The sequence below is a fragment of the Ambystoma mexicanum genome, chromosome 7q, assembly GCF_040938575.1.
Source record: "Ambystoma mexicanum isolate Mex_15411 chromosome 7q, UKY_AmexF1_1, whole genome shotgun sequence".
NCBI lineage: Eukaryota > Metazoa > Chordata > Amphibia > Caudata > Ambystomatidae > Ambystoma > Ambystoma mexicanum.
The window spans coordinates 1,085,431,746-1,085,453,629 of record NC_090941.1 but is presented as its reverse complement, the minus strand read 5'-3'; the positions used below and the strand labels follow the sequence as shown (position 1 = coordinate 1,085,453,629).

At 49.1% G+C, this 21,884-nt stretch overlaps 1 protein-coding gene across 1 annotated transcript in view; it reads left to right on the top strand.

The window, feature by feature from the left end:
* The first annotated feature begins 417 nt into the window (after nt 1-417).
* The window catches only part of LOC138528003 (indolethylamine N-methyltransferase-like), a 41,760-nt gene continuing 20,293 nt past the window's right edge, over nt 418-21,884 (top strand). The window contains exon 1 of the mRNA XM_069639426.1: nt 418-644. Coding sequence (XP_069495527.1) covers nt 497-644 — 148 coding nt within the window. The 5' untranslated portion in view covers nt 418-496. The remainder of the gene's footprint in view (nt 645-21,884) is intronic.

The following is a 21,884-nucleotide window of genomic DNA, read 5'->3' as shown; positions in this document are numbered from 1 at the left end:
TGCGGTAATTCCAAGGAATTGTGGTTGTAATGTGGATGATTTACCTCCAGATTTTTGCTGTACTCACCTCATCCACCTTACCTCCTAAATACTCAGTACAACGGTTTTGTGAAATTGGGATACCAGAATTACCCCCACTTTTCTGCAACATTTTACCAAAGCGATGCACTCGGAATGAGGCCCAATGTCTTGATCACGAGGAAATCAGGTGAAAGTAAAAAGAGTAATCTGCAAAACATTGGCTACAAAAGAAGCAGCGCTCAGGTGTGGCGGTATTCAAAGATGTGCACGAAAGAACAGCATGAGCACCCTTGTTTGGGTAGATCAAAGAAAATATTGAAAAGGTAAACATTGATGACTTGAAGCCCCAGAGCCAAAGGGAGGAGAAATGTCCTTTAAAGAGGCGCTCGCTGAGCACTCAGTACACGGGTGTGCTACTTCGAGTACTCACAGACAGGAGACCTAAAGAGTAAAGGAACAACTCGAATACGTGAAAATGGCATCAAGTTCAGCCTGGTTGGAGCAATATCATAAGTATTATGACGCCGCGACTGGTATGCCCGAATACTACGCCAAAGACTCTGCTTTTGTGGACGATGCAATTAAGCAGGTTTTGAAATTTACCGTCTCAGCGACTTCTTCAGGTTTGTGCAGCAAACTTTACACTTGGCCTCCAAGCCATATTTTAATTAACCTTAACATCTTTGGATCTTTTACAATATAGGAATATATTTAAACATTTCACTTGTTAAGAATGGCAAAAAGATAAGAGTAGCCAAAACATATGCTTTGGTTAAAACAGTTCTCTTCACAATTATAAGGAAATAGGGTAAGGCACAGATTGAAAGGAAAGCCATCACTTTGGTAGACTGTCTCATGCTCTATCAAGGGGAGACGCAGCTCCTATTTCTTCTGAACGCCCCTCAAGCCAGCTAGGTATTCTCTGCTTTCTGTTAGCTGTTTGCTTTTTTAAAGCTCCTGAAGGGGATTTCTTCATTTCATTTCATTTACTGAATTTATAAAGCACCTTTCACCAAAAGCGCTATTACAAAATATAAAACGGTGCAATTTACATGATAATGCAAACGACAACTAAAAACAGGAGGAGGGGGAGGGAAACAGAAAGTCACTGCGTAGAAAGAAGTGAGAGAAGGTGAGGTTTCAGGTTAGACTGAAAAATACAAACAGATGAAGAAGAGCGGATAGAGAGGGGGAGAGAATGCCAGTGTTTCGGGGCCAAGAGGGCGAAAGATCAGAAACAGGAAGAAACACAGGGCTTTGGAGACAGTGAGACTTGTTAGTAAAGGAACAAGGAATTTTAACTGTATCTTTTTTTTTATGTAGCTTGTGATTGGATAATGCCATCAACCCTCTCATTTGCCTGAGGTGGAATTTAAAATGTGGTCAGTGAACTCTGCGAAGGAGCTTTTATGCAAAGAGCAGGAAGCTCTGTAATGAATGACTCACTATGAAGTTATTAATAGCGTATTTGCCTGCACCATTCAGCACAAATTGTTCATAACTGACTCTTTCAGCATTAAATGTTATAAGGCCTCATCTCGAGTTGGGCTTCAGCCCTTAAATGTGGCAGTAAAAATATTACTGCTGCATTTAAGGTTTGGCCCAATCACGAGTTGGGCGGGTAAATATAGCCACTTACTGCCCATTTTTGGCGCTATTACAGCTACTCCAATTACCCAATGGGGAATGTGGATTTACCGCCCCCCAGCAAGTCAGGAACCAGTGCAAATTGCGATCGACCGAGTTGCGGTAACGTAAATTGCATTGGGCGGTATCACTGCGCAATTAGCAGTAAATGCCAGGATGACAATTGCTGTCTTATTGCTTGAGTTTCCATTTGGTACATCTTGGAATGATTATGTTGCTGCAGTCTGTTCATTTACAGCCTTCTGGCTGCATTCAAAATGTAAGAATATTCATGAAAGAATCTGCTAAATTTTAAAATACCTAATTATAACCTGTTTGTTGGCTTGTGACAGTAGCATATACGTTTTAGAGTGAAAAGGGTTCCTTACATAGCCCAGTGAGAAACATTGCCTTGGGCAACCTTTACACAGTTGACTTTAAGCACTGGCAAATGGGGCCAGCGCTCCCACACAGTTCATGCCTCAACAGTCATGTGCAAGGTGAAAACAGTCACCCCTCAAAACAGGCAATGTTCTCCTTCCAATTCACATTCTGTGATCAGAGAGTCTGGGAGTGAGAATAGGACAAGACTAGCGAAGAAAGGTAAGGACGGGCCAAGCCATGAGAACCTTTAAAAACAATAGAAAGAAAATGATAGAGAAGACGTGATTCAAAGGGAAGCAATGAAAAAGACAGTAAAGAAGATATGATAGAGGAGCGGAAAGGAGCGAAAAGGTAAAGAGAAGAGAAGATAAACCAAAGAATAATAAACAGATTGGCAAGGAGGAAGATGAGATGCAGGAAGGCCAAGAAGAAATTAAGAGCAGTAGTCAATACTAGAAAAGACCATGCAGAACAGAAGAAGTTTAGTAGCATGAAATGAGAGAGATGGGCGAGCATGACGGATGTTAAAAAGGGCATAACGTCAGGAGCGAGTAATAGAAGAGATACAATGCAGATTGAAAGAAAGCAAGGGATCAAAGATAACCCGAAATTTCATGCAGAAGTGGAAAAGGGCAGACAGGAAGGAGGAAAAATAGAGATGTAGGAGGAAGATTAGACAGAATTGTTGAAGGCAGAAAAAACAGAACTTCAGTCTTAGAAGGATTGAGGTGTAGAAAATGAGAAGACATCTAGTTTTGGACAGCAGAAAGGCAAGTTGATACAGTGGAGTGCAAAATGGTGTGAACGAAAGAAAAAGAGAGAATGATTGTAAATCATCTGTGTACAGATGAAGGGAAGGTTACATGGAGAAAAATCAGAGTAGAGAGTGGAGCATTGTAGATAGAGAAGGAGAGGACCAAGTACAGAACCTTAATGGACACCGCAGAGAAGAGGCAGGGAGGAAGAGGTATGTGCAGCCCAAGTTACAGAAAAGGACAGCTGAGAAAGATAGGAATGGAGCCATTCAAGGACAGACCCAGTAATACCCAAAGAAGAAAGGGAGCAAATAAGAAGAGTGTGATCAACAGTATAGAATGACGCAGATAGATCGAGAAGAATAAGTATAGAGGATAGCTTAGAATGAAGAACAGAGAGAAGAGAGTTAGAGACATGCAAAAGAGCAGTCTCAGTAGAATGAGAAGAACGGAATCCAGATTGGAGAGGTAGTGGAAGAGAATTAAGATTTAGGAAACTAGCAACCTCGGCATATGCAGCCTGATCAAGAATCTTAGAGAGAAATGGAAGAAGTGAAATGGGGCAAAAAGTAGCAGGAGTGGAAGACTCAAGAGTCATTTTATTTGAAATCGGGAGAATAAGAGTGTTAGGGGAGTTTTCATAAAGTCTACCAACAGGTGAGTCTCTATACAACAATCCCTTGATATGCAGATCCCAACTCTTAGTATAAATAAGTCTGTACTACCCAAAGATTTGGTAAAATGGCAGAGCAGCCGGGCTTCTTTTAGGAGGAGGATACAAGCTGTAGGTGAGTACAAATAACTCATTAAATACATATGCCCAAAGAAACTCTCAAACACGTGTAGTTATAGTAAAATAGAAATATGTTTTATATACACAAATTTTAAATGTTAAATGTTTAATGTTAAAGGTATTTGTACCACGCACTGTCACCAACGGAATTGCTCCCCAGGCGCTCTGGCGGATCTGTAAACGATAAAGTGGGATGGGTTAGTAAGGTGAAGAGGGAGTAGGATAGTGAGAGGATTGGTGTTCTGTTGGCAGCTTCAACTCGGTATACACCAGATACTGAGCTTTGGTGCAGTTATTGGATCGGTGTCAGTCCGCGTGTGCTGTTGCTCCGGCTTATGTGTTGTTGCAGTGTTGTGAAGTGCATGCGGCTTGTGGTGCGAGAGATTGTTGTGTGAGTTTATCAGTGAGATAAGTATGCAGAGTTCGAGGTTACATTGGTTAGTGGGTTACCTGACCTTTAGCATGCTAGCATTCACAGTTTTCTCTGAGTGTGGTACTTGTTGGCCTTTTCAGTCTTATCTAGAAGCGGCGCAGGCCAATGTTCAGAGTTACAAGGCAAAGTTATATTCATGTAAGTACTGTTAAACGAATAAAAAAAATAGGAAACATCAGCAAAACTTCAGGTGAGTAAACCAATGGTAAGGAAGTATACAGACCATGAACACAGTTCAATGGTAAGTAAAATCACTCGTTATAGCACTCAGAAAATGTTCAGTTGTAGGAATAAAAAGGGGGTATGCAACACCAGCAAGAGCAGTTCAATACTTGTAAAGACTGGTAATACTTTTCAGTAGCCTACGACTTCAGTATATCCCTATCTCTGCATGAGTTCTTCAAAGTCAGTATGTAGAGAAAACTGGTAAGGCACAGCAGCAGAAAAGGCACATTGCCAAAGGATTCTTTGGTTACCAGTATGTTTGATGCTTTTGAGGGTCAAAAATGTTTCAGGGAGCTGAGGAATGGCTCCCTAAAAGTGCACATGCACTATCCTGGGAGAACCATATGGGTGAACACCTAAGCACCAGAATGAGCACTCCAGCAACACAGGAGCAATGTAATGGCTTGCAGTAAGTACTACCCTAAGTCCCACAGTACCTGAGGAGTGATGAAGAAGATGCAGCTGGATTCTTTCACGTTGCAATAGTGATGGGCTTGGTCTCTTCTTCCTTGCTCGTGTTGATGAAAGGAGGGACTCTGGAAGGGATGTCACAGCAGCTGTCGAGAGAAATGACTCTCAGCAAAGGATTCTTCATACTCCCATGTTGGTCTGCAGTATTGGCGACTTTGTAACCCACTCCATGGATGAATGTTTATCATCCGATCAATCCCCTCAAATCTTTGGTCCTACACTCTGGTCAGGAGACTTTGAGGAGGGGGATCTTGACTTTGGAGGTCCAACTCGAGCTCACAAAAATTCTAGAAGGATTCATTCACGGGAAGACAATGCACTTCAGAGGTCACCTGATATTGGTGGTTTGCAGCCCAGGTAGGTCACAGCACGTCAGGGGAAGGCTCTTTCTGCAAGTCATTTTATGGCTAGTTGGTCCCTCCAGCCAAAGGGCCAAAGTAGTCCTCTTCATAGCTCATCTGAAGATTCGAAACAGGGTCATGTCAGAAGTGGTCTCTTCACATTTGCTGGAAAGGGCTTGGGCGTCTCTGGTCATCTTCTTCTTTTGGTCTTCTGTTGCAGTGGTAAACTTGCCTTCTGCCTCAGGAACCTCACAGTTTATCAGGATTTCACGCTCGTTATCTGCAAACTCCCTGCCGTTTACAGAAAGGGGCAGCTGGCTGTCCAATCAGGACAACACCCCCCAGTGGAAACTGGTTCCTTTCAGGCACACCAGAAGACAAAGCATAGTGGAGAAGTTTCATGATCCTTCCATGCTTCCTGTCCTCGCAGACACACTGGAGTCTCAGTGGGCTACACAAAGTGTTCCCGCGAAGACAAAACTCAAATCAGGACCTCCCCATCCCTGGATGATAGAAGAAGAACCAAGAAAGAACATCCACATGAGAAATGGTGAAAAAAAGAAAGAAATCATCATGTTGGAACAAAGGGAGCCTCCTGTGCATAGCCACAGCTATGAATAAAGTCTGCAAGGAAAAATAGAACACGAGTTGGTATAACACAACCACTACCACCAGTCATAACTGTAGGGTTGTTACTGTAACAGAACTGTTACAGGACCAGAGAGAAAGGGGGTACTAGGCAACCCCCTGAGCACTCCACATGGGGTGGTGTGTGCTGATATCTCAAAAGGAAAAGCTAAGGATAAAAAGTATCCTCCTCACCTTGAGAACAGTGGTTCTTAAGGAAAATAAAAGGATATTAAACAGAGAGCAGAAGGGGCTCGCAGAAATACTGCACGTAGGGTGCTGTGTGCTGCAAAAGTGAAATATAGGTGCCTTAAGGAAGTATGGAGTAAAGCATCACTCCATAAAACAAAGGTCAAACACTATGAACAGGGTTTACAGAGTCAGAGCAAAAGGAATGAATGAGTGGAAAAGATTCCCCTCATTCAGGAGAACAAGAAAAAGGTCCAGAAGTCCAGGAACAGGTGCTGGGGGTCTCACAAGGAGAGGGGATTAAGCATAAACCTGATAAATCTCCCTAACAAAGAGTATGCTTAAAGCTAGCAGCGGAAACTGAGTTAGAAAGAGAAGAATTCATGAGTGAATTAAGATGAGGAACAAAATGTGGCTAGACCAGTGGCATAAGAGAAGAGGGAAGAGGATCAGAAGATGATGCCATTGGATGAGCACGGGTCAGAATAGCAGAAGTAACCAAATCGGTAAGAGGAGAGAATGAGAATAAACGGTAAAAAGCAGAATGAAGATTAGCATAGATGTGAAGTAACTAGCAAAGTCAGAGAACGAAAGAGATGAAAGCAGGAATGGATCTGGAGATTTAGGAGAAAGGATGTTGTGGAGAAGTTGGGAAAGACGATGAGGGTGGTGAGAAAGAGAAACAGTAAGATCGTAAAAGTAAGGGAGATTCAAAAGAAGCGTGTAAAGATAAAAGTGCAGCGAGACCAGACAATGATCTCGTTTTCTTTCCAGTGCCTCTGAGCTTTACGCAGAAGTGAAGGGAACATTACTAAAATTACAAGTCTGTGCAATGTCTTGTATTTAGCACGTGTATAATGCAGCTGCCTTTTTGGAAAGCGAGTTTGTGAAGCACGTGTGTTCTGCCCAGCATGTAGCTGTGTGTGCTCCTGATTTGCATAACCTGTGTGCTTTTTGTTCTACCATTCCTAGGGTGTTTGAACCGCTTCTAAGATGGATGCCTGATTTTATTGTAGCCCAAGTTGCCTACCCTAGTCACCGGTGCATTGGCTACCTCTGATCTACCTATCAGTGGCACCGGAGGCGGGAGCCGGCCTGTTGTTCAAAGGCCCACTTCTAAGGCCCCTGTCAGCTTCCCTGTTTGCTTTACAGGCTGCAACATGAGTATACTTCAACAGCCAAACCCTCACTGAGGCCGATACCCCTGGACTATTGGATGCCATGACTCTCTACCAATTTCTGTGTGGGTTAGTTCCCTCCTTCTGGATTTACCTGTACTTTATTCTCAGAGAGTACTGTCAACTCTCCCTGTTATATTCTCATTTGAAGACTTATCTATCCTCACCTCTACCATCTGATTACCGCTCTAAATTCCTTAACTACTGGTCTCCCATTTAGTCAAACCTGAGTGCATTTTTGCTTTTAGCTGAAAGTCAAACCTGAGTGCATTTTGCTTTTAGCTGAAAGTCCAACCTGAGTGCATTTTTGCATTTAGCTGAAAGTCAAACCTGAGTGCATTTTTGCTTTTAGCTGAAAGTCAAACCTGAGTGCATTTTGCTTTTAGCTGAAAGTCCAACCTGAGTGCATTTTGCTTTTAGCTGAAAGTCAATCCTGAGTGTATTTTGTGCATTTAGTTGCAAGTTAAACTTGGGTGTATTTTTGCATCTGACGTTGGCCATTGATTGTAACCTGCCAGCCCAGTGACTGTTTAATACTGCTTTACTTGCTTACTCCTCCCTCTGCCTCCACTCTTTTCCGCTCATGGTGCTCTCTGTCTTTCTCATCTATTCCAACTGCTTCTATATCAACTATCCTTCCCTTCTCACTAAGTCTGGAAAAATGAAATTTAAAAAGGATATCTTGGCCTCCAACTCATGTCTCCCTATAGCTGATACCTATCCCAGCGCCTCTTCCAAACAGATCCTCACTGACATCCTCTTTGTTGTCCCTTCGCCGGATCTATGAACCCCCCATATGATCTCTGTGCTTTGCCCTGTCTCCTCCTTTCCCATTAATGGTGGCACTCGCTGGGATGTCCTCATGGCTTCTTTCGAGTCCTCCAGAGTCATCCTTAATGTCTACCTAAATGGCACTGTCATGGTCTAAGGTCCTCAGGCTAATCTCCTCCTCTTCGATAGGCACTTCCCTCCACCTCATCAACTTCCTCTCATCTCCAGCTGTCCCCTCCTCTCACCCCTTGGCTTCCTTGCCTACATTTTCCTCCTCCTCTGCCACTTTTCAGGCTACCTCCACAACTCCGCAGGGCGTACCTCTAATTTGTACCCCTCCCCGGAAGGTCTTTAAGGCCAGCAACTTTCTTCGTCTTACCACTCTCAACTCATGCTCTGCTGTCAAACACTCCTCTGACATCTGCCACCTCCTTGAAGAACTGGACCTTGATGTCCTCGGTTTTACGGAGACATGGTTCACGGCCAGCTCTGTCACTAGCTTTGACACTCTACTCCCTGAGGGCTACAAGATCCTCTCTGCACTCAGATCCACTCGACCTGGGGGGGGCTTAGTCCTGATCTTTCCTGAGTGGATTCCAGCCACTATCATCCAGATTCAGATGGACTCCTCTTTTGAATGCCTTGTCTGCAGGCTCTCAATCTATCCCAGCAACACCCTTACTATTGCTACTCTCTACCGGCCCCCCTGGGCAAATCACCTCCTTTCTCTCTGAGTGGGCTGACCTTTCCTCCTAACTCCTGGCCTCAACCATTCAACTCCTCCTCCTTGGTGACTTCAACATCCACCTTTATTCTCCCTATCCCTCATCTCTGCTCTTTTGCAACCTCTGAGATTCCCACTCCCTCTCTATCCTCTCCTCTGGCCCGATGCACTTGGAAGGACACACACTTGATGTCTTGAACCCCCTGGCCTCCCCCTCTCTATCCCTCTGACCACTCCTCTCTCCTGGAGTGACCACTGCCTTCTCTCCTCCCATCTCTCACTCTCTTCCTCCCAAGCCAACCCCACCCCAACACTGCCACTTACTTTCTCACACATCCGACCTATGAAGTGTGTGTCAGCCGAGGCTTTCGCTGCCACCTTCTCTCCCCCTCCTCCTCCTCTGGCTGACTCACACCCCGACACAACCCTGTCCCTTCTCTACTCTTCTATCTCTGATACTCTTGATGCTCTTGCCCCTGTCATGAGGATCCGCTTGAAGTCCAGAGCCAAGTACAATTCCTGGTATGTCTCTGACCTAGCTACACTTAAATGTAGGTGTAGGGTGGCTGAGATGAAATGGAGGGCTTCTTGTTCATCCTCTGACAAACTGGCCTGTCGCCTGCAATACCGACTCTCTGTCCACACTAAGAAGAGAGCCCACCTTCAAGCCTGTGTCTCTGCGGCATCTAACAACTCGGCCGAACTCTTTAAAATTTGCAAGGAGCTTGCCAACCCTGCGGCAGTCTCCACTCCTCCTCTTGCCTCCCAGGCTCTCTGCAATGCCCTTGCCACGCACTTTATTTCAGAAACCCAGGACATTCTGTCTACCCTCTCCTCCCCTGCCCCTTCCATTCCCTCTCAGTCTGTGCTTGCAGCCCCCTTTTTAACCACCCCCGATCCTCCTTCTTTCCCTTTCCTATTTTCTTCCCTGATGACGTCGCTAGACAAGTCCGATCTATGAAAGCCTCATCAGAACAGGTTCATCCCTGTTCCTCTAAAGACATCAAGGACCACATAGACACCTTCGCTCCAACCCTTGCTGATTTTTGCAACAACTCCTTTGCCTCAGGATCTTTCCCCTCCTCTCTGAAGCACTCCCTTGTGCATCCTCTTCTCCAGAAACCCACAGCTGATCCTTCCTGTCCGGCTAACTATCGCCCGATTTCCATTACCCCCTTTCTGGGCAAACTCCTTGAAAAGCTGGCCATCTCTCAGCTAAATCTTCATTCAGATTCTGTTGGCTGTCTCCAAGATCACCAGTCTGGCTTCAGAAAGGCCAGAAGCACGGAAACCGCTCTCTTGAATATCCGTGAAGATCTGCTCTCCAACCTTCCCTCTGTCCTCATCCTTCTTGATCTCTCTTCTGCCTTCGACACGGTCAACCACACCATCCTGCTCAACCGTCTCCGTGATAACCTGGGTATCACTGATCAGGCTCTGGCCTGGCTGACCTCTTTCCTCTTTGATCGACCCTCCCAAGTCCAACTGGGGTCCTTCCTATCCTTCCTATCCTCTACCTTCCTCTCTACCTGTGGGGTTCCCCAGGGGTCTAACCTCTCACCCCGGCTCTTCAACCAATATCTGGCAACTCTCACCCACTGCATTGCCACTTTCTGCTCAAATTTCAAGTGCTACGGCCACCTCCTCTCCCTCTCTCATCTCTGAGTGCCTTACTGCCATTCAAGATTGGTGTGCCGCCAATGATCTTTGTCTCAATGCCAGCAAGACTGAGATCCTCCTCATCGACACACCATCTCCATCCTTCTCCCCCACCCTCTGGCCAGCCTCCCTTGGCCCGCCTCCTACTCCTACCTGCGAGGCTAAGAACCTCTTGGTCATCTTTGACTCTACACTTTCCTTCTCCGCCCATATCTCTGAGGTCTCTAAAAAAGTCAAACTTCCTACTGCACCTCCTCAGAGGTACTCTACCTTTCCTCTCCTTCCCTCAGAAGCTCACTGTCTCCCAATCTCTGGTTCTCTCTAGGTTGGACTATTGTAACAGCCTCTTTCTAAATCTACCTGCCTCTACTCTCCGCCCTCTGCAACTTATCCAGAACAGGACTGCGAGACTTGTCCTTGGACTCAAGCCCTGGGATCGTATCTCTCCAGCCCTGAAATCTCTCCATTGGCTCCTAGTGGATGCATGAATTAAATTCAAAACCCTCTGCATTGTCCACAAGGCTTTCTGGGGACAGGGTCCAAAATACCTTCAGCTATGCCTCTGCAAATACCTCCCCTCTCAAGCTCTTTACTCCTCTACATCTAACTCCTTCCGGGTCAATCGTTTTTCAAAGAAACGAGCTGGGGGTAGATCTCTATCTTCGGCGGGGCCTCCCTCTTGAACAGCCTCCCTGCCAATCTAAAACTTGAGGAGAACCATCCCCAGTTCCGGAAGAACCTCAAGACCTTCCTCTTACTTCTGCTTTCGCTCCCCCTCTCCTCTGCTGATCTGCTCTCTCTTGGCAGTGGGCACCTGGCCACCCTCTGTCCCCTGGGCCAAGGTACCTGCTCACCCTGCCACCCTCCTGCACTGCCTCCTGCCCACTCCTTGCACTGGGGACTGTATCTGTACCCTCTCAAGCTCTTTACTCCTCTACATCTAACTCCTTCCGGGTCAATCGTTTTTCAAAGAAACGAGCTGGGGGTAGATCTCTATCTTCGGCTGGGGCCTCCCTCTTGAACAGCCTCCCTGCCAATCTAAAACTTGAGGAGAACCATCTCCAGTTCCGGAAGAACCTCAAGACCTTCCTCTTACTTCTGCTTTCGCTCCCCCTCTCCTCTGCTGATCTGCTCTCTCTTGGCAGTGGGCACCTGGCCACCCTCTGTCCCCTGGGCCAAGGTACCTGCTCACCCTGCCACCCTCCTGCACTGCCTCCTGCCCACTCCTTGCACTGGGGACTGTGTCTGTACCCTTACAGCCCCCCCCTTTTCTTCTTTTTCTGCACTTATCAGATTTACCCAGTCTGCTGCCTGAAACACAGCACTTGCCACTTGCTGGCAGCAGCACCACTGTTTATTGCCCCCATTTTCTATTTATTTGTATTTATTATCATTATTTATCTGCTCTCCTCTGCGCCGCACTTTCCACTCTCCCCCTTCCATGCACTTTTTCCCTTTTCCCATTCCCATGCACTTGCGTGTTCTCAATGTCACTGGGCCTAGTAAGATCGTTGTTGTTGTTGTGTTGTGTTCTCCCCTGTTCCCCTCCCTTGCCTTGTCACACTCTGAAACACTTGTGTATGAGCGCGATACAAATAAAATATCATATCATATCATAGCCAAGGCTGAGGAGTTTTACAAGTGGGAGTAAAAGAACTAAGAGGAGCGACGGAATCAAGAATAGACAGCAAAGTAGAATGGAGGGTACTGGCAGCCACATCATGAGATAAAGAAGGGAAAGTAGGAATAGATGGAAGGGAAGAGAGTAGAGAAGAGAGAAAAAATACACAATCAAAGGTGTGAAGATTACAACGAGTAAAAGCAGGTGAAGAAGGAGGAGTAGTAGAAAGGATAGGGGAGAGGAGAAAAGGAAAGTAAAAAGTGAACATAGGCACAGAAGGGACAAGAAGACACAGGCTTGGCTGGAGGAAGTAAGGTAAAGATTAGGTCCAGAGAAGAGCCAGACTGATGGGAGCGAGGGGATGGGAACAGTGGAAGATAATAGGAGTGAGCAAGTGAGACAAACGGAGAGCAGGAAGGATTAGAAGAAGGAAGATTACAATCACCCAAAAGGGAAAAAGGTGACGAAGAAGGAAGAATTAGGGATAGAAGGAGATCAAGATGCTCCGGAAAATCACTGTCTGTGCCCAGGGGACGATACACAACAAGAAGCGAGACTGGGAAGGGAACCGAGAAGGAAGAGACATGATATTCAAAAGAATTAATGGTTGGAAGGCCAGAAAAAGATGGTAAGAGAGTCCACAAGGAATTATAGAGAACCCCAGTAGCCCTGATGCATCTGAGAGGATGAGGACTATGGGCCTCATCACGAGTTGGAGGGTAGCCCTTAAATGCAGTGGTAACAGGGTTACAGCCACATTTAAGGGTCTACCCAATCATGAGTATGGTGTGTTTATCCACAGCTAAAAGCTGGAGGTAAACATGCTGGAAAAATGCTGATTTTCAGCACAATTACTGTGCGGAATTACCAGCAGCAGTAATTGTGCCAAAAATTTGACTCAACAGGGAATGGGGAATAACGTTTACCGCCCAAACCATGATCCTGCCGTAATACCGTCAGACAGGTGGGCAGTAATGCAAATAAAGTTGGCCAGTATCCCAGTCAGGCTACCACCCAACTCGAGATGCGGCCCTATGAGAGAATAGGGTAGAAGCAGTATGAAATTTATCTGGTATAAAAGAGTTGACAGGGGTAATCCAAGTTGCGGTGAAACAAAGAAAGTGCATATTAGAACAGAAAAACAGATCAAGAATTGTGTGAGACGTATTCCAGACTTAATGGGAACTGAAAAGACTGAAGTGAAAAACAGGCAAGGCATCTGTAGAATTGGAGGGGAACATAGATTGGAATGGTGGCGAGTACAAGCACAGACTACCTGAGTAAAGGAACGGTGGGTTATCCTACAAGGAATAGGCCAAGGCAGGAAAAACAAATGTAGGAAAAGGAGCAGGTGGACGTCAGCGAAAGGCAATGCCATTACAGCGGGGCCCTTTGAATGGGCTGCCCAGGGCTTGGGCGCTCTAAAGCCACTTCCTGAAGCAGCAGTCAGGTGATAGTCATGTGACCTCTCCTGCACGTCCATGGGGCCGGGCCCACAGAGGGGAGACTGTGGCAGTGTTTACACTGCATATGTAAAGTCTACAACCTAGGCGGCAGGGCAGGAACCAGCAGCAGATTAAGTCAGGGAGGCGTGCAGCCCACACCGTAGGTTGAAACAGCCTAGCACTGCAAGGGAGCAACCAGGAAGCTTCGGGCCACTTCCTGAAGTAGCATACTTGCCAACCCTACTGATTTAGGCGGTAGGATACCGCTTTTCAAGCAGTCCTACCGCCTACCAATTTATTGCAAAAAATACCGATTTTTTAAAAAAAAAATGTTTTTTGTTTGTTGTGGTCACGCCAGCTCGTGGGAGTCTTTAAAGGTCTCCCCCAAGCTGGCGTAGCGGGAGAAGGCACGGCATCCAGGCTTTTGATATAAAAGGCGCCCACAGCGGCGGGCTAAATGCGCCCCTCCGGCACAGGTGCCTTTGACAAAAGGGTCCATTAGCCCCCCACCACGCCAGCTCGGGGGAGTCTTTCAAGGGCTCCCCCAAGCTGGCGTGGTGGTAGAAGGCGTGGCAGGCGCCTCATTGTCATTGAATGCACCCGCGGCGGCGGACTCATTCAATGACAATGGGCTGCTGATGCGCCCTATTCCTATAATTACCTCCTTGCCTCACTATTTTTGAAACTTTAAGATTCCTACAGATTTTTGGTCACAGAATGTTGGCATGTATGAAGTAGCAGTCGGGTGATAGTCACGTGATCACTCTGCACAACTACGGTGCGGGGCCACAGAAGTGAGACTGTGACAGCATTAACACTATAGATGGAAAGACGACAATCCAGGCGGCAGGGCAGGAACCAGCAGCAGATTAAGTCAGGGATGCGTGCAGCCCACACTGTAGGTTGAAACGGCCTAGCTCTGCAAGGCAGCAACTAGGAAGCTTCAGGCCACTTCCTGAAGTAACAGTCGGGTGATAGTCACGTGACCACTTCTGCACTACCAGGGGGCGGGCCACAGAAGGGAGCCTGCGGCAACAGAAGTATTTACACTACAGATGGAAAGACGACAATCCAGGAGGCAGGACAGGGGCAGGCAGCAGGTGAAGCCAAGTAGGCGTGCAGCACACACTGCAGGTGGGAAATGCCTAGTACTGCAAGAGTGTGAAATCATGGACTTAGTTTGCCTTGTGTCTGACTCAGTGATTGAAAAAGGAATGTCCTCTTGCGCCTTTTACTGTAGTCATGGGGTTGTGTGGATTAGACACAATTCAATGTCATAATGGAACCTGCAACTGTCAGCCATCCTAGAGTTACCTTTTTGTATAAGATGGTGTTTACACGTTGCACATAAGTCTGGGGTAAGGAGTGATGTGTGCAACAGTCTCATGAGAGTCCTATTATCTCCCATGCATCAATCATTCCTTCACTGTCTTCTGTACTTTTTTATCAGCGGGTAAGGGAAAGGAGGTGCATGCTTTCTGTAATACATTGCATTGAACAGATGGTTAAGAGGTCCCCTCTCATCACTCCCAAGTCTCTTTATTAGAGCTTCACACTTCATGACACATATACCTCCTTTCTATTATGGGGGCTACTCTGATGATTCATTAGAGTCGTTTCACTCTGTTAGTCTGCAGTTGGCTTCCAATCTGATGTATTAGGCAGAGCACATGCACAGTTTAGAATGGGGTTCTGCTTCCTTTATATGCTAACCAGTCTTAACCTGCACTGTATATTGTCTATGCTAGTATACATGTGGCATGGAATGATCTCCTATCCATGAACATACTTTTGTCTGACCCTTTTGAAAATGAAAATGAAAATGTATAACAGTGATTTGATACCCGTACTTCTAAATAAATAAGTGAACCGAACACAGAATCTGAAAGAACCTTTTTGAAATTGTCCAGCCACCTGTGGACAAGCACTGTAATTCTAATTCTGAAAAGAGCTTTGGGATGTAATTACTGGCTGCTCACACTCTGGGATACACTGTGAGAAAATGGCCTCTGCCCCTCAGGAATACAAGGATGAGTAGTGGCTATAACACCTATTCAGCCCTTGCACTGTTACAGACCAAGGGGGTAATTCATGGAATCAAGTGCAGAAATGGTGCACGCAGCTGGCGCACAGAGGGAGTGTGCGCCAGCCGCGTGCGCCAAAACCCATTTTGACGTACAGGGTATTCATGGATTTAAACATCCATTACCAGCCGTGCCCCGCGCATGGAGCAGCGACCCTACGGCAGCGCCAGTTATGCCCCCAACCCGCCCTGTGCACCAAAAACATCCGCACAAATCCCCTACATGCCGCAAAGGCTAGTGGACCAGCATACAGTCCAACCAACAACGAAATTGCGCTAAAAACTCCACTCAGCTCTCACGTGACAACCCAATCATGTGTAAAACTCCTTGCGCACCCCTACGAATACGCGTACCGCGCTCGCGCCAGGCAAATAGCGTGGGAAAGTCCCCCCTGTGGTGTGGGCTGGCTGTGGGGCATGGTCATGGTGGATGGGCTGCATACAGGGCATGGGGAGGGTGGATGGGCTGGCTGGGGGGCGTGGTCTGGGTGGATGGGGTGCCTGCGGGGCATGTCCAGGGGTGATGGGCTGGCTGCGGGGCATGGTCAGGGTGGATGGGCTGCCTGCAAGGCATTGGGAGGGTGGATGGGCTGGCTGGGGGGCATGGTCTGGGTGGATGGGCTGCCTGCTGGGCATGTCCAGGGGTGATGGGCTGGCTGCGGGGCATGGTCATGGTGGATGGGCTGCCTGCAGGGCATGGGTAGGGTGGATGGGCTGGCTGGGGGGCATGGTGTGGGTGGATGGGCTGCCTGCTGGTCATGTCCAGGGTGGTTGGGCTGCCTGCGGGGCATGTCCAGGGGTGATGGGATGGCTGCGGGGCATGGTCAGGGTGGACTGACTGACTGCAGGGCATGGGGAGGGGGGATGGGGTGGCTGGGGGGCATGGTCTGGGTGGATGGGCTGCCTGCTGGGCATGTCCAGGGCTGATGGGTTGGCTGCAGGGCATGGTCATGGTGGATGGGCTGCCTTCAGGGCATGGGGAGGGTGGATGGGCAGGCTGGGGGGCATGGTGTGGTTGGATGGGCTGTCTGCTGGGCATGTCCAGGGGTGGTGGGCTGGCTGCAGGGCATGGTAAGGTTGGATGGGCTGCCTGTGGGGCATGTCCAGGGGTGATGGGCTGGCTGCAGGGCTTGTCCAGGGGTGAAGGGGTGGCTGCAGGGCATGGGGAGGGTGGATGGGCTGGCTGGGGGGCATGGTCTGGGTGGATGGGCTGCCTGCTGGGCATGTCTAGGGGTGATGGGCTGGCTGTGGAGCATGGTCATGGTGGATGGGCTGCCTGAAGGGCAATGGGAGGGTGGATGGGCTGGCTGGGGGGCATGGTCTGGGTGGATGGACTGCCTGCTGGGCATGTCCAGGGGTGATGGGCTGGCTGCGGGCCATGGTCATGGTGGATGGGCTGCCTGCGGGGCATGTCCAGGGGTGATGGACTGGCTGTGGGTCATGGACAGGGGTGTAGGGTGGACCCCTGTGGTGTGGGCTGGCTGCAGGGGGTACTTGTGGCTCCTCACCACACTGCTGCGCAAATCTACGGGTACGCAAGTGAGTTTTCCAGCAAATTCGCTGGCGTGAGCGGGTTACGTGTATTCCGGGCTACGTGAGTGAGAATTACACCCGATTTCGCTGGCTCGAGCAGGGTATGTGTATTCCGGGGTATGCGAGTGCCCTCTACACATGATTTTGCTGACAGGAGTGGGGTGCGTGTATTCTGGAGTACACAAGTGAGAATTACACGTGATTTTGCTGCCTCGAACAGGGTACGTGTATTCTGGGGTACGCGAGTGCGCTTTATACGGGATTTCGCTGGCGGGAGCAGGGTACATGTATTCTGGGGTACGCGAGTGAGAATTACACGCGATTTTGCTGCCTCGAGCAGGGTACGTGTATTCCGGGGTATGTCAGTGAGCTATACACGCAGGGAGAGGAAGTCTACTTGTTGTGTACGCATCCCCTCCCTGAAAACAGGTCTGGACAAAGGCATCCCTGCTGCTGCCGGATGATGCAGTCACAGGAACAGGATTACACACTAGCACCTCCGCAGCGGCCTGTGCTGCCTCCTGTCCCTGCCCCTGGACTGCACCACTAGCACCAGTGGAATCCCCCCTTCCAGGCCCCGTGAGTGGGGCTTCCACGGCCTCTTCCTCAACCAAACCCCCCACCCACCTGGATGACTCCGTGTCATCTTCCTCCGTAGGCCCCTGTGGGGGCTTGGCTGCCCCTACTGCTGCCGAGGAGTCCACCTCCAACCTCCGCCTCTTGGATCTTCCCCCAGCAGCTGCGGCCATGGACGTGGCAACAGACTCCTCACTCCCGGAAGATATCAGTATCTGGGAGGGGAGCTGGGCCTTGCGTCTCTGGCTGGCTGTGGGATCCCTGCCGCTGTGCTCCACAGCACCGTCTCCGCTGTCTTCATCAGTCGACGCTGCAGACAGGGAGAGATAGAACACAGGCATCAGGGCACTGTACAATGGTCTGATACACACATGACAGTTGCACATGAGTGTCAAACTTCACAGATGGCATCACACTCCCCAACACTCATATAATTTGAACCCACACACATGCACCAATACACTGGTATCATGCAACAGGCATCATCATCCATACACCCGTATCTGTATGAACAACCAAAGGTTGGTATGATGTCACAAGCAATATGGGGAGTGCCGATCACAACACGCCACCAGACAGACATGCATCTGTACATCTACACCACCTGTCACAGTGCAATCATCGGCAACTAAGTCACATCTGCCAATCAGGTACCCACATGTCCGGGTCACATGCATCCATGGCGTATCACAGTCGCACACATGTCAAACACACATGTCAAACACACACACGCACATGTACACCATGTACGTACATGAAGGTGGAACCAGCATCCATGTGTCACACCCCAACCATGGCATAGTACATACACAGAAATGCTAAGATGTGTGCATCTTCACATGCAGTTGGGCATCATGCATTGGAACACATACATCATTGATGTGCATCACACATGACTGCACTCACATGCAGCACAGGCATGTCCCTGCACACACACACACATCCATACATGGGCCATGTCAGACATATGTCCAAGCTGCACACTCCTGGCACATCTCAACATGCACTGCATCCAATGAGTATGCATGGACACTTACTGCTCGACTCCAGATGGGTCTGCCCCTCGAGGACCTGAAGGTGAATTGCTGGGTGAATGCGTTCCAGGACCCTCATCTGGTCGGTGGTAAGGCAGACCCGGCACCCCACTGCATCCGCGGCATCCAAGAGGCACCGGGCCTTCCTGGGGGTCCTGGACCAGAAGTCCTCCCAGCACTTATGGACGTGTTTCAGGTCGCTGGTTGCCACCCCCTCCTCGTTGATGGCACACACGATGTCCAACCAGATCCTCCTCCGTCCTTCCTTGCCGGTGCGTGGTCATCCGAAGAGGGCATCAATTGCACCAGGACTTGCTCCACCAGGATGTGGGTGGGCAACTGGGTCTTGGTGCTGGGCTGTGGAGCGATGGAACAGCAGTCGGGAGTCTTCTGTTCCAGAAGGGATGGTCGCAGCAACTGGACCCCTGCAGATGGCTGGTGTGCAGGCACCAAATAGCAAGGCATGTGGACAGCAGGCAGGCAGGCAGCAGCAGATGACTCGTGGGAGGTGGCTAAGGGCTCTGGGGGGCAGGAAAATGGCCTTCTGGGCAGGAGCGTGGTCTTCTGTGTGTTGTCATGTGGCCAGCTTGATGCAGAGTGAATCCGCATGTGAACAACAGCATGTCAGCATGTATATCGAGGAAAGGGCCTTAGCACGTAAGTGACAGGACGCGCTTAGGCCTTTCCCTCGGCATGGGTGCATAGTGAATCCGCACATGCAAAAACAGCACGTGTTGCTACTTCTTGTTGTTTCACGCGCCATCACTTCACAGCGGATCAAGGGCGTGCCTCTTCTTTTGGCTGGGGTCTTGCCAACACGTGTTTTTCTTTCCTGTGCTAGTCTGACGGTGAGTCGCGCACACTATTTTTCACACTGCTGGTCCCCCTGTGTATCGCTTACCCATTTTCGAGGTCATAGTGTGTCCCATACGTATGCGTTTTTTGTGTCCCTGGGTACTACCGCATACTGCAGGAGGTTAATTCCACACACATGGTCTACCAGGGGTTGCGAGCACGGTTTTATTGCAGATTTGGGGTGCCTGAGCATTGTGTTACCCGTCATTTTCTCACCGGGGTCACATACAGCATTGCAGGCGCACAGGGGTGCTGTTTACATCTAGTACCCCACTCCCTTCACCCCAATTTCCCAGGACAATTGTCGTGTACACCTCCCATTGGCACTACGACATCCCTGCCATGGTTGGGAGGCCACAAAAAGTGAGGGCTCCTCAGTTGGGTGTCCTCCATTTGGTGGGCGTGGTCAGGGATGTGGCTGGGCTGACAAGGGAGTAGGGGGAGTCCCGGGTGCCCAGGGTGAGTGCAGAGGGGGAAGAGGCAAGGGTGCACCACTTCGGCAGGATATTCTGCCACGTGTTGGTGCAGTCATGCCACCACCCCTGTGGCTCTGGGAGATGCATCTCTTGCATCTGACACTGGCGCACATGTAACCTGGCAGTCAGTTTCATCTACTGCCACTGGCCCAACGGTAGTGGTAGCTGCAGGTGCTGTGGCAAACACCACCCAGGCTCGGGGCCGGTCAGTGCATGATGTGTTGGCACCTGAGGATTCCCAGACAGAACTCCAGGTGGTCAGGAAGCACAATCAAAGTGCGCAGGGCTGCTCTGACCGAGGCACACGTCCCTGGGGCAGATGCAGCCAACACCACCCCGGCTGCGAGTCTGCCAGCCAGGACAGTCTTGGTCACAGACCTTGGCACAGCGGCTGTTGCTGCGCTGGGTCCAGTCCAGAGCACCCAGAAGCCACTGACGAAAGTCAGGGCTTCTGTCCTAGTTCCACCTGCCACTCCCTTGTTCCAGTCCACCATCGCCACTGCCCCTAATGATTAGGGCGGCATTTGCCAGTCAGGGTCCGGACCACTTCCCAAGAGGAGGAAGGTTGCTCCTGCACAAGAGGCTGGGACCCCAGACACGGCTCTGGCCTCCGGCACGTCGAGGAAGAAGCCTTTCGGCAAGCAGGAACTGGACTTCCTTGTGGGCTACGTGTCGGAACACGAACGTGATATGCTAGTGGGCCCAAATTGTCACACTATGCCTGCCCAGCGTTGGGACCACTGGAAGCATGTTGCGGATGGTGTTAGTGCATTCGGACATGAGGTGCACACAGCTCAGGACTGCAAAAATCTTTGGGATGACCTCTGACGCTGTGCTAAGCTAAAGTGTGCCTCCAATTATGCCATGACTCGGGTAACTTGAATTCCGAAATGCATTGGCAATTTGTTGGTCTGATTGAAAAAGCGAATGTGGCGATTTCTTCCTCACTAAGAAAGCATTAGTGATCTCTCATTTTTGTATGAGACTTATTTTTTTGATAGAATTCTTGTGGATAAAACCATCTTGAAAAACAATTGAATCTGAATATTTTTGTTTACTTTGAAGTATATATTTTTTCAAAGAAGTTTTGGACTACTCATACACCCGGATCGGGTCCTTTGGAGAGCGGCTGTGTGACCCTGTATTTCACTTGGTCTTCTGCCTCACCTCATTACAAGGTCAGCAGTAACCCGCCAGTGCGACCGGTGGGTTGCCGCCAATTTCGTAACATCGCTTCCGGCACCTAGCTTCCCGTTGCCACTGGGACATTACAAGCCTTGACGGGCCGGAAAGCCAGTTGTTGGAAAATGTTAGTCCCCATTCCTCTGGAGTCTCATCACGGGAATGGGTTCATGGAAGCACTGTTGGGTGCAGCAGTCTCGTCTGGCAGACTAGGAGTGTGGCAGTCCGGAACAAGGGTGTCGGTAAGTTTACCGGCACTCTTGTTTCCGAACCGCCACATTCATAATGAGGCCCAGTATCGACTATCAAGAGAGGCAGAAAAGGGAATACAAGATATGATACAGCCCCTGCTCAATCAAGGGATAATAGTGCCATCCACATCATCCTGAAATACGGTGATCTGCTCTGTCAAGAAGGTCACAGGAGGCAATTGGAGGATGATCCAGGATTTACAACCCCTACCAGGATTTACATCCCCTAAATGATGTGGTACAGAAAGAATTTCCTATGGTTCCAAACTCGGCCACCATTTTGTGTAGTGTCCCCAAAGAAGCAACCCACTTAACAGTGGTAGATTTAAAGAACGCCTTCATTTCGATACACTTGCACCCTGACTCACAGTACCTCACCGCCTTCACCCATGGCGGAAAGCCTAACGAACACACTTCTTTACCCCAAGGGTACTTCGAAAGCCCAAGCATCTTCAACAGAGTACTACATGCTGACGTAGGTAACTTCCAAGTGCCCAGCACGGTCATCGAGTACATGGACGGCTTGCTTGTGTGTAGCAACAGTGAGCAGAATTGCTGAAGAGACTCCATTAGTCTTCTACAACTTTTGGCACGCAAGGGGTACAAGGTTGACAGGGCCAAACTCCAGTAT